We start from the raw sequence: 13,284 nt of genomic DNA, 5'->3' as shown, positions 1-13,284 counted from the left end.
AGCCGGATGTGCCAAATTTTGGGCCTTGGGGCTCAAGCTTCACGACCTATTAGTCTAGATCGTATAAGGGCTTTAGACCCGGGTCAAAGAAATATTTGAGCCGCCACGCGCCGAAATCAGGGCTCGAGTCGAGCTCCTGGATCTTAAGCAGGGCAAGCATGACATTCATGCTTATGCCAACATACACGATACCTGGTCAGTTGTATCGTTAGTTATCCGATTAATAAACAAGTACAAGTAACTGTGTTGGTAAAAAGGCTTGCAGACGAACCTGTTAAGACCCCAGTTCCGGCTACAATTAGAGTTGCTTGGCCAAGCGATCTCTATAGAAGAAGAGAAAGACTTTAGCCTCAAACAGTCTTTTGTTCATTCTGGAGCTTATTGCCCTCAGAGACGACAAGAAAGCGGAGGTCTTAAGCCTTAAGACCTCTCGTATGTAGAGAGCGAGAATCCTCGCTCTTCAAGTTACAAATGGTTACGAAAAAGTAATCGATGTCAATGGACGGGCCACTACGCCTATGTATTGCCCCACGACCAATTTCATAAAAGCACTAAGCGAAAAGACCGACATTTCGCTGAGGACGCAGATCCGACGCTATTGCGAATTCGCAACGGCGAGGCGGATCGTCAAACATGGTCGGGGTCAGTAGGTGCGGAGCGCCCTATTGATCCATTAACGTCAAAAGAATTTGCACGTCATTTAACGGAAGTCGCTTCTCATACACAAACATTGTGTGTAATTGCCCCAGGAAATGCGCTTACACTCATCACCCTGAAAATAAAAGTGTCAAATAAGTTGCTTATATAGTCCCTAGTCGATTGTAGGGCGTCAAATAAGTTTATTAGACGCCAATCGCTAGAGCATCGCAGACTCAAATTTATCGAGCGCGATACCCCTCTAACGAGGATGACAGTGCGCCTAGCAACAGGCGCATCTGTAAAGGTTACGAAACGTGTAGTTGGTATCCAATACACGTTAAATAATAAGAAGTACGCCGATGAATTCATCGTACTAGATTTGGATGACAAATTTGATGTCATCCTTGGATTACCATGGCTCAGAAAATACGAGACATGTATAAATTGGCAGCATCAAGCCGTGACGATGCCTGTCTCTTGTCTATCAGATGGCCAACTGATGAACGTCTTGGAGCATCGACGAGCGTGTGGATGTCCTACGAGTAAGTGCGATGGCCTCACTTGTGCTTCGGTCGTTTGCATGACTGCACGAGGCCTCAGTGTGAAACCCAGCATACTGTGGTGTTAGATCCCGACGGCTGTGCACAAGCACACGCAGCATCGAAGGTCTACCATTGTGACGTGGACATAGTTACCGGGGCTGTGCACAAGCAGGCAGCGTCGAAATTCGATCACTCGAATAAGTTTAGTGTGCGAAAAAAGGATGCTTGCTTGATCCAAGAAAATTTAAAAACCCTGTCTATAAGAGACAGTCGAAAGTCCAAGATTGACTAAAGAGTCCATCTGAAGGGATTTTGCTGTGGTAGCACAACTATAGCTAGATGCAGTTGGTGTTGGGTACTTTCCGAATAATTTCTGTGAGAATAAGTCCACGAAAAACTGTGGTCAAAGGTTCCCAGGAACCTTTGGCAATTAAGAAACGTACAAAGAAGATATTGAGACATTTAATGTCTTAGTAAATAAACGAATGGAGTGTAGGCGCTTACACACTTGATTTGGTAGCGCCTTCAAATTTAACTTCGGAGATAACTCAATTACCAACGCTAGAGCCGAAACAGTTCTTGCGAGATCTGAGTAGTGGCAAAGTCAAGCAGATCTGGGTACCTGTCACAGATGACAATTACGTTGCCGACCCTCGGTCGGTAAAAGTATTTCCTGTGAACGAAACGATTCTTAATAGCTCATAGATGGTCGAAAGCTTCCTCGATGTGAAGACTTGGATTAAAAGTCTCGCGTTTAAAGCTTGGGAGTCTTTGAACACAAACCCTTTGCATAAAAATTTGGTCGAATCAAAGGATGCATTGCCTAAGTCTGTGCCGTGCGATTTCCTAAAGGAAAAAGACAATTCGACACATAATCGACCTGAGTCCAGGCTCAATAAACTATGTCATAAGCAGTGGCCATTGCCTCATGAACAAGTTTTTAGCGATCGTTAAATTCTATGCTGATCGCTTGGCAGGGGCCATCAACTCCCCCAAATAGCTCTCCGACCTTCTGTATTTGTAAAGCAACAGGAGGGTGGCTGTAACGGGCTAAAGTTGCCCTAATGTTACACAGTCCCCGTTAAGTACACTTGGTGTACTTAAGACGATGCTCAATTACTTAATTAAAGTAATTAGACCCACCACTCGGGTGTGGTTCACATTTGTGACCGACCCTTGTGACCGACCCTTGTTTATACGATGCAGATAGGTGCATTCACATTTAGGAGGGATGACGCCTAGCGTCATCCGTTACGCGAGGTATTTTAATAAATAACGCTCGCAATACATAATAAGTGTTATCTATAGAGGTGAAATTTTGATTGGTAAAAATACAAATTTATATTTAATGCGATTAAATATGAATCAGTCTGAAAATTACTTTCTACTTTGTAAGGGCGCACGAGGAGCTGGATTACCGCTCCCGTGACGACACTTAACTAAAGTACTTAGTGCGTTGGGTGAGGTCGCTAACGCGCCCACAACAACTACCTCACTGCACGCAAGTGAAGCTGGTTAAACCGCTTCCTCGCTGTGGTGGGGTATGTGTCTAAGTAGAGCGTGGCCACATTATGACGTGCCCGCCTACAGTGGCGGTTTGTGCATGCGTATAATAAATTGAGCACTGCGACGGTACCTGGTCAAACGCCGATACCATGAAAAGAAGATTGGATTCGCACTCCATGCATTTAAATTTTGTGCATGCCACAAATTCAAATCATCAGATTTTTTCCTGTTGCATAAATGAGGCCAATTTTTGAGCTCAATTAGACTGCTTTAACATAGGGAATGGTGTGGTTTCTAGAATTAAGGCTTCTTGCAGGAATTATGAAAAATAATATCTTCTTTTAGGAAAATTACGCGCGTATGAACAATTGGTGGGACAAAACTGTTTAATTGGTGGCATCGCACAAACAGTCATGTAGAACATGCCAGCGAATGATACGGCGCCAAAAGGCTGCTTTGCTATTGAAAGGTAGTATTGAAAGGTAGCCCGTGCAAGCGGTTTGTTATATCATCGCTTTCGATCCACCGCAAGCCGGCCTCGGCACACACGGGCTTGGTAAGTTTCGAAAATTCACGGCAAGATAGCGCATCCGGTATACCTTTCTCCTTGAACATAGCCCAAAAGGCCTGCCTAAAGGCTACTCAATATGAAGTCCAGTTACCGAGAAGTTATATTCATTAATCCTGTGTCATCAATCCGGAGGTAGGTAATTAAAAATAGGTTGTGTGGCTACACCGGTTGCCTAATCTCACTTAGGGTAGCGTTGCGATTCCAGAAGGTGTGTGTTGATACCAGTTATTCGCTAAATATTCTAAACAAAGAAAAGCTGGTATACTTAGTCGAATTATTCATTCATGTTAAAATCTTTTTCGGAATATATACATTCGTTGTTGTTGTAAATAGGCTGAAGCAAATCGCGCGACATCAGCTTTCAAAAATCTTAATACAAGCAAGGCTCTATTGAACGGGGTGCATCTTTACATGAAATGAACACTTAAAGGTTGTTAGTTGATATATTATTTAAAAGGTTCATAATATTTGGAGAAAATTACTTTACATGGTAGTATTATAAAGGCTTATCTATTGGTGAATATAGACCATTATATCTACTTTCTCCGCGGTCCAGTCAGCGCTGGACGCGCGCAAAGAGAAAGACAGATAATACTTTTCGTACATATTTTGTATTAGTTTATAATTAAGTTAGTATTAAGTAGATAGACAAGAAGAGCTTGATTATATTAATACAGTTTTCATTAAACCCTCTTTAAATCAAGCGTTTAACGAGAAGACTTCCTCTGCACGTACTAGTGTACGTGAAGTGACGTGAGGCACCACTCGCACTGAGACAGTGCGAAGTGGACTTGTACTGAAGCAGTACAAGTCGGCAGTGCCCCGTTACACCTGGTAGCACTTTGTAGTCCGTCCAAGGAACACAGTTCCATCATATAACATGTCCATGTTTGATGATAATGGAAATACTCATCACGTGTCGCGTGATAGCTACTCCTTTCCAAGTGACATAGAAAGGAGTGCGGTCGAACGATGCCATCTTGGCCATGCTGTCCAGTTTGGACAGATTTGCCCTCCATTCAGCCATCGCCAAGTTCATACAACATGAACTTGACGAGGCGAAGGAGAATGTAGCCTTGCTTAATCCGCGAGGCTCTAAACAGGCAGAACTGTTGAGGTTACAGCTCGTACAGACCTCTGTACCTGCGATGACGCACATGCGTCTGAAACCTTAAGAATTGACATTTCTAAGTATAGGGGAGTCGAAGAAGACTCCCTCTTTCAATGATTTGTCGAAGTGGACAATGCCATAAGGGCTCGTCACATCGTCGACGAGCAAATGCAAGTCGCTTTTGCTCAGTCAAATTTGGCAGGTTGTGCCATAACTTGGGCATTAGGCCTTAAGTTGCGCGAACCATATGTCTTTGGTTCGCTCGAGTCTCTTAAAGCCTGGATCAAACAGATGTTTGAACCGCCTAGGGCTGAGTTCAGAGCTCGTTCAGAGCTTCTAAAACTTAAGCAATGCAAGCGTGATGTTTACGCTTATGCCCAGAACATACGACTCTTAGCGACTTGTATCACAAACAACCCAGTTCATGAACACACGTTGATCACGGTGTTCATGCAAGGTCTTACAATTAGCCCCGTAAAGACCCACCTGTTCCGCTTGGAACTGGATACGCTTGAAGAAATAATATCCGTTGCGGAACAGGAGGACTTTAGCTTGAGACAGGCTCAAGCTAGTTCGTCATCATATCGTCCACCAAGGCGACACGAGTTAGAAGGTCCAGAACCCGTGGACCTCTCATATGTCGAAAGCGAGAAACCTCGCTTTTTGAATAACAAGAGATTGCAGAAATGCAATCGCTGTCAAAAGTTAGGACACTACGCTCATGAGTGTAGTGCCCCACGCCCAGCACCGAAAGGTACTAAACGTAATTTTAGACCGTATGCCAAAAAGGGCAACGGCCGCGGGTCCGACGTTATTGTGAAATCGCAACAGCGAGGCGGACCGCCAAAAACGGTCAGGGTCAGTAGGGGGCGCAACGCCCTACTGATCCAGTAACCTCAAGAGAAATTGCAAATCTCTTGACTAAAGTTGCTCCAGACACACAATCATTATGTGTCTCTGCACCTGGTGATGAGGTGTTCCTCATCACCTTAAAATTAAAAATGACAAGTGATTTGTCACTTAGAGCCCTAGTGGACTGTGAAGCATCGAAAAGCTTTATTCTTCGCCAGTCGCTAGAGGGTCGTAGGCTCAAATATGTTGCGCGCGATATCACTCCAACGAGGATGACGGTGTGTTTAGCGACAAGCGCAACAATAACAATAATGAAATGCGTAGTGAATTTTTTACTACAAGTTAAAAGATTTTCCGTACGATGATGATTTCATCGTACTGGAATTGGATGACAAATTTGATGTCATCCTAGGTCTGCCTTGGCTCAGAAAATATGAGCAAAGGATCAGCTGGCAGCATCGATCCGTAAAAATGCCTGCCACTTGTTCATCAGATGGCCATCTAATGAACGTCTTGGAGCGTTCAGAAGCGTGTGGATGTACTTCAAGTGAGTATGCTGGCCTCACTTGTGGTACATTCGTTAGTACAACTGAACAAGAGCACCACGTGATTAATAATCACCCTGTGGAGTCAGCTGCCGGCGGCTGTGCGAATGCACAGGCAGCGCCAAGGGTCCACCACTCGAATAAGTCGAGTGGATTGAGACATGAATGTACGCCTAGCCGGCGACATTCAATGACGATACCAGTTGTCCAAAATGGACAACACAATGATCATAGCTTGAGTAGAGAGTCGACCGTAGAGGATCCGACTGTGATAGCACAATCACAGTTGGAAGACGTTGAGGGAATAAATCCCCACGTTCTTGAAGAGAAATCTCCTCAAATAGTTGAAGTTCCTAGACTTCTAGATCCCGAGGGATTAATCCCTCGGCAGCCTGTGGATAAATCCCAGGAAAAAATTGAGACTTTGAATGCCTTGGTTAGTGACGGTTCGAGAGTAGGCGCTTATACTCTTGATCTGTATGCGCCTCCCGAAGTTAACTTCAGAGATCACTCAATTACCAACCTTAGATCCTAAGCGGTTATTGAGAGATCTACATGCTGGTAAAATCAAGCAGATCTGCGTACTCGTCACAGAGGAGGATTACGTAACCGATATACCGTCAGCGGTAATTTTTGCAGAGAACGAACGGGTGTTCAGCAGCTCGTCGATGGACGAAAGTGTCCTCGATGTGAAGACTCGGATTGAGATATACTACTCAATCCTGGAATTCACTTAAGACAAATCCTCTATATAAAGATTTGATTAAATTCAGGGTTGTATTTTCTGAAAAAGTTCCATGCGAGTTGCCTAAGGATAAACGCACTCGACATGAGATCGAGCTCAAACCGGGCTCGAAGTACTGTGTCATGAAGAAGTGGCTACTGCCTCGTGATCAAGTACTTGCGATCGATAAATTCTTCACCAATCGGGTAAAAGCGGGCCATGTGAGGGAGTCACCCCCCCCCACATAGCTCTCCGACCTTCTGTGTGCGAAGGGCCACAGGAGGGTGGCGGATAGTGCACGCATTCAACAAACTAAATGCTGCAACAGTACCGGCTCAAGCGCCTATACCGAGAAAAGACGTAATCATAGATATTATGTCTAAGGGTACGATCTTTTCGTCTATGGATCTGTCTATGTGAAGTGCCTCAATGCATATCTATCGGGGAACCTCCCATCAAACCTTCTCCGCTTTTTGGCGCCGGCTTAAAGTCCGACATTCCTTGAAGACGACGCGAACAACAAATGGGTCCCAGTCCGGCATAACACGTGCAGACTTGTTCTGCCGAGGTCCTCCGACCGCAGCAGTCGCGTGGTCACAAGCACTCTCGGTCATTTCCGAGCGTCCAGTAGTCCGTTTTTCGCCTCTTCAGTTTTGGCTCGCAGAAAGTGCAGCTTGTCGTACGAATAATCAGGAGACCGATAGTGTATATCGGCGCTTATCATCGCAGATGATGCTCCTCCTACACTGGTCGATACATCTGGTGCAGGACGCTGGATCGTCGATCGTATCGTTGGTCACGAAAATCGCCGTTCCCAGGCGCCGAGTAATGACTCGGCGCACACGAAGCCTTGAGCCGAGACGCATTATTAAGGTTGTTGGTTGGAATATTCGCCTGCTGACGATACGTGGGTGCATCGAAGTACGTTGGCTCAGAATTTCCCGACGTGGTGGCGGACTATGAGTCCGATGTGAAGACGGACTATGAGTCCGATGTGAAGACGAAGAATGCGTACAAATTTGTTGCTCTTATCCACGATCTCGCAAGCCGTTGCACTCGCAAGCAGCTCTATCCAGCGGTGACGATCTCCCGAGCGACTCGGAAATCTATACGAGGCTAGGGAGCATACGGACAGTATGACCCTCGGCCGCGGTTGCGTGAGCGCCCGTAACGATCATATGGCAGCCGATGGGGACTGTGTGAACAGATCCGACAGCGTGATTCTCCAATTACGTGATCGTAACGTCTGTTTTCGCGTTATTCCATCCAGGCCGTGAAGGAATGTCCTTCACGTCGACTGGCATTCCAGCGTCTGATGAACGTATACCATGATCGTTGCAGCACGTTGTCGGAGAATGAGTCGTCGGTTTCTTTGCCTATCGCTGAATGGTATCTCGCAAAGAGTGCCTTCATGAATTCAAGTGGTCTGGGTTGGTCAGCACCACCAAGTCTATACAAGGTTCATGGCGTGTGGTCTTCATCTATGACGTGCGGCTCCTGCTCTCTTCGTGTTGTTGCCTGACGACCTAAGTTGGGAGAGTCGCTGCGTACACGCACTTTTGAAATTGACACTTTATCTGTGGTAAACGCAACTTAAAGTGGGGTGATTTAATAGGGCAACACATTACATAAGTAGTTTTAACTTGAATACATAATTACATTTGTATGTAAACTGCAGTATCTGATTAGCGGATGCTGCAAGTCATTTATTTCGGTCAACATTATTGGGGTGCCAAAATTAATTGAATAAGCCAATGATAAGTGTACTTGTCTTTGAGTGGTACCCAGGAGCAAGGGGACAGTTGGGTTATTTGTACGAGATAAAAACTAAAAGCAAAATATATACAGAGTTAGTTTTCCCTTATAAATAGAGCGCTTCCTTAAAGCTTTATGGTGTAAGACGGTAATAACAGGCTCTCAGCCCGTTACAACAGATCACCCGGAGGTACAATAACTCTACATTGACTTGTAGAGGACATTACACCCCATCCCTATACTGTGAGGTCTTTTGGCTAGTAGCACCAGTTCACACATAAATAACACATCCTACGCGCGGGTGGGCGTGGCGGCCATCCAGTGAATATTTGTTTAACTATCTCCGGCGATATGACACCATATAGCCCACCCCTATCGGTCCACGTTCCTTACGGTCCTAATTCTAGTGCTGAATCACTCAGCCATTGATACCTTCGCTACTTTTGCTTCAGTTATAGCCAACCATCACTGACACCGGTGAAAATAATTCGATTCTAAAGGCTATATCATAGGAAAAAAATAAGATTGTATTAATATGCCTTGAAAATACTAATATCACACTATGTACAGCGCCTCCGTGTGCCACCCAATCGTGTCTAGTAAAGATTAGCTTTTTTTCTAATTTATATAACCAATCAAAAGAGCTGTCATATTGTCACTTTAATACTACCAAAAATTTGGTAAATACTACTAATAAAAAACTATTAAATGATACTAAAGCTATACTTTTTTACTATGTTCCTCGTACATAGTATGTTTATAGGAAATACTACTCATGTAACGGGACACCTCGTTACGACTGAAGTAAATGTACTGATCCGACGATCTGACTCTTTTCTGCTTATATGGAACTAATACACCGTTAACATAGTAGGCAAACGTACCTACAGGCAAAAAGTCAATGGAAAAGAGCAATTTGAATGCGGCGCACACAATGCGTCAGCATTCACAGTGCTTACTTTTCTCAGCAAAAAGAAAAAACTTTTACAGCAGAGCATCTTCTTGTACACGAATATTCGAAAAAAATCATTTCAGGAGCAAAGTATCTGAAATTTACCCAAGCTTTTTAAAGAAAATCCAAATTTAGTTATCATCCTCAACGCAAAAAAGTTACCGTTTTGCAAGAAATGATTTATATGTTTACGATATTCGAAATGTTATTCGAAACCGGATGTATTAACTAGCTATCACATCATTTGTGAACGCATTTTAACTGTTAGAATATTTACCTATTATAGAAAGCTTTTCGCTCACTGTTGGCTTGAACTATTACACACAAAAAAGTTCAAGCCAACAATGAGCGAAAAGCTCATATTAAGTTTATGATTTCAAATAGAGGGCCGGCACGCTTGTTGATGAAATATAGATTAATGATAACATAAAATAATTTCATGGTATGAATCATTCCACTGCATGGGAGGAAAACAATAATTTAGGGTGTGTGCCGACACCAATAGGGCGAGGTGATACTGGCTCCCGTGAATGATTAAATTTGAGGGTATTGCTATGCCGGATTTCTAATATAACTGTGGCGATACCAATAGGGATGTGTGGCGATACCGGGTCCTTAAAAAAGACATCAACGTCCGCCACTAGTGATGGCCCTAAAGTGACCGCTTGAGCGACTTCACCGTCCGTCCTAGCAATGGTTTTATTTTTTTAACAGAGGCTGATAGCTCAACTTATAGCGGCACTTAGTTAGTTAAGCAGAATGTTAAGAATCAAACTTTCGATCGCAAGTTTCGGATGAACGCCGCATTAGCGGCGCTTACTAAATCATGAAGTCGAGAGCATTTACAGCGTCAAACGCGCTGTCAACAATAGTCTTCCTTGCGCGGCATTGTTATTGCCGGCAAGATGATTGCCACTTTTAGCTGCCGATAGTCATGTACAATGCGCCAGCGCATAGGTTTCTTGACACAGAACGTCGGAGCTGAACAAGCCGATGTAGTTGGTCGAATTCGGAAGCTCTGAGAAAAAACGGTATTAGCATACTTGCTTAGTGAAAAGGTCGCTGATTTACCCTCGAGAGCTTCCATGCTTGACTCTTAAAGCGTTCTACAATCTTTGAGTCATGCGGATTGACGACAAAGATGGTTTCGATATCTTTTTCATAGCGCAGCGTCTTGAGCATTTGCTTAGATGTAATAAGACGCGTCGTGCCATCTTGTCCCATATGGCCATGCTGCCGAAATATCTGAAGATCTCCCGGCTCTGTGCTACGCGATCTGCACGTCGTCCATGTACACGTTAAACTAGACGTTGTTTGGGCACTCTAAGTTGAGCTTCTTTGAAGTTGTTCACCTTGGTGGAGGCGAAACTCTTCCGGTTCCCCAGTCGATATCTCGGTTCCGTTCGCGTAGCCGTATCATTTCCTAAATTACATCCTTGTTTTCAGGAACGGACATAACTTGAAATGTTCCAGATGTCTGTGGGAGTTCAGGTATCTTAAGGTATCTTGGAACATATTTCATACGGAATAGTAAGTGTTCTTAGTAGATTTTGGGCCAATCACGTTTAGGTATACCTTCCTTGTAGTATTATATCCAGAAATGTTGGAAGAGACAATTATGCATTTGTATTTATGTCTTATGGCGTAGTGCAGTTACTGGTAATACTGCCACTACGTCACACAAAATGGCTTCGAGCTACCTGGAATGAAATTGTTGAAAGCAGTCTTCCACTTCGGACAAGCCATACCAATGTTGACAGCATGCAGCGTGGACTTGGACGCCGTGTTCGAGGTTTCGGATAAATTCTATCGCGAGAGCGACAAAAGCAATCTTAGTTAGAGTTCGGTTTCGTTACATGATCTTTACGTGTTGGGGATCAAACTGGAGTAGCGTCGTAGGCTGCATTCTTCGAGAATTAATTCTGAATTTTATATTGACAAGAGTTGGCCATTCGTGCAGGTAAACATGAACACGCCTACGACACCATGGCGGTTAGCCAATTATTTTCATGTATGGACCTTCTTTGGGGTTACTACCAAATTTAACTACGCGAATCGAATATCTCATTTACAGCTTTTCAACACCTGACGGTCTTTTCAAATTCATTGCCACTTCATTAGGACTCAGTGATAGTCCTGTGATGTTTAATCTTATAGTGCAAAAGGTCTTTTGTACCCTTAAGGACGTTATGAAGATCTACTTTGACGACATCTTCTTTTTCACGCAACGTAAGATGTAAAAGAACACATTTAGGCTTGAGACAGAGTGCTGAAGCGATGAGAGGAACAACAACTTTGCATAAAGTTGTCCAAGTGCCAGTTTTGCGTGGAAGTGATTCCGTGCCTAGGGCTTCGTCAGGAAAAAAAGGCGTCCGAATGGACCCCGACAAGGTAAAGATTATCGCAGATTGGCCAATTCCCGAGACGAAAAGCACATCGAAAGCTTTTTAAGGACAACCGCGTACGTCTCTCGGTTCTGTAAGAATTTTGCCTAGTTCTCGGACCACTACACGATAGTATCATAGGCAAACGATCTCGAGAGCACATCCAGCTCACGACCGATCGATTAAGCTGCTTTAAAGAGCTTAAACGACGCTTGACATCGCCACCGGTTTTATGCCTTCCTGACTTTACCCAACCTTTTGGCAGCCGAATGGACACCTCGAAGTTCGCCATTGGGAACTTCTTGTTTCAAAGAGGGAGGGCTTGAGCATCCGATTGCTTTTACTAGTCGAAAGATGGAGCCAGCCAAGTTGAACTATCCTGTTCGGAAACTAGAGCTACTCGCGATAATGCATGATCTTCGAGTGTGGCGAGTATACCATCGAGATCGACCATTTACGGTGATAACGGATCACAAAAGCATTGAGATGATCTTAACCCAGAAGAAACGAATCGGCGACTTGCACGATGGTTCATTGAGCTTGCTGAGTTCCAACCATTGTTCAAGTGGATTGCCGGCGAAACCAACATAGTCGATGATGCATTATCACAAAAATCGGAATTTGAGCGGAACGCTGCCCAAGTCGGCTTGCAAGAGCTACTAGATACTGCTCAGAATCGTGAAATTGTGGCACCTATTGTCCCAAACAAGGTGACGGTCGCTAAAACAGCAAAAGCGATGTATCTATGGAACAGAGAGCTACAATGGATAATCAAGGAGTTGATACAAGGAGATACAATGCCCAAGTATTCCTTACAAGATAGTATGCTGAACTATCAAGCTGGAGAAGACGAGACACCACGTCTGTACAATTCCAATGACGGAGATCTCAAGTACCGAGTCATCCGTGAGAATCTCGATGCAGTAACGGCACGCATCCTGGGTGTTACAAAGCCTGCTTGGCAGTACGAAAGTGATACTACTGGCCAAAGATGATGAAGTACATCCAGCGATATGTCAATACATGCAAGATGTACCAGCGCAATAAGGAAAGGCAAACAAAATAGCCAGGACTACTGCAACCGTTAGATATACCTACCGGTCGATGGACTTCGCGTGTCACTTCTCACCAGTGGTGAAGGGAACAACGCCAGCATGGTGATTGTCGATCGCATCACAAAGCGAGTAAAATTTATTGCGACAAAAACAGCCGACAAAGCAACGTAGATCGACCACGCGTACATGTAGAACTACGTGTGGATCATGGCCTATCAAGCATTATTTCCGATCGCGATTCCAAAATCACCTCTACGTTATGGCAGAGTATTGTGTGTGAGATTGGGACCCAAAACTGTCATCCGCGTTTCGACCTCAAACTGACGGCCAGATGGAAAGAATAAATCCTTTATCGGAGACTGTCTTCAAGGCGTCGTTATTCAGACAAAGATAACTATAGCTAGCTACCGACGAATACATTCTACGATCAGAATGTCACCCTTTCAAGCGGATTTAGGGTATGTACCCTATTTGCCAGATGATGTGGCATCGGATCCTGAGTTCAAAAGTATGGACAAAAAAGCGCAAGATTTGCTGAAGGCCGCGCAAGACCGAATGAGTGAAGCGCAAGAACGCAACGCATGAAGTTCTACTACGACAAGAATAGACTTGTGCAGAACTTCCAAGTCAACGCCTCAGTGCTTTCGG

General features: G+C 44.3%; 1 protein-coding gene across 1 annotated transcript; it reads left to right on the top strand.

The window, feature by feature from the left end:
* Nucleotides 1-11,846: 11,846 nt before the first annotated feature.
* On the top strand, nt 11,847-12,980 carry CCR75_002372 (uncharacterized protein; the record flags this gene model as incomplete). Its single annotated transcript, XM_067960469.1, has 3 exons — nt 11,847-12,146; nt 12,173-12,403; nt 12,763-12,980. The coding sequence occupies exons 1-3, from the start codon at nt 11,936-11,938 to the stop codon at nt 12,978-12,980; spliced, it is 660 nt and encodes a 219-aa protein (XP_067819243.1). The 5' UTR covers nt 11,847-11,935.
* Between the last annotated feature and the right edge of the window lie 304 nt (nt 12,981-13,284).

Source organism: Bremia lactucae, linkage group LG15 (genome assembly GCF_004359215.1).
Source record: "Bremia lactucae strain SF5 linkage group LG15, whole genome shotgun sequence".
Classification (NCBI taxonomy): domain Eukaryota; phylum Oomycota; class Peronosporomycetes; order Peronosporales; family Peronosporaceae; genus Bremia; species Bremia lactucae.
Note: the sequence above shows the minus strand (reverse complement) of the source record. Positions and strands in the feature narration are given on the sequence as shown.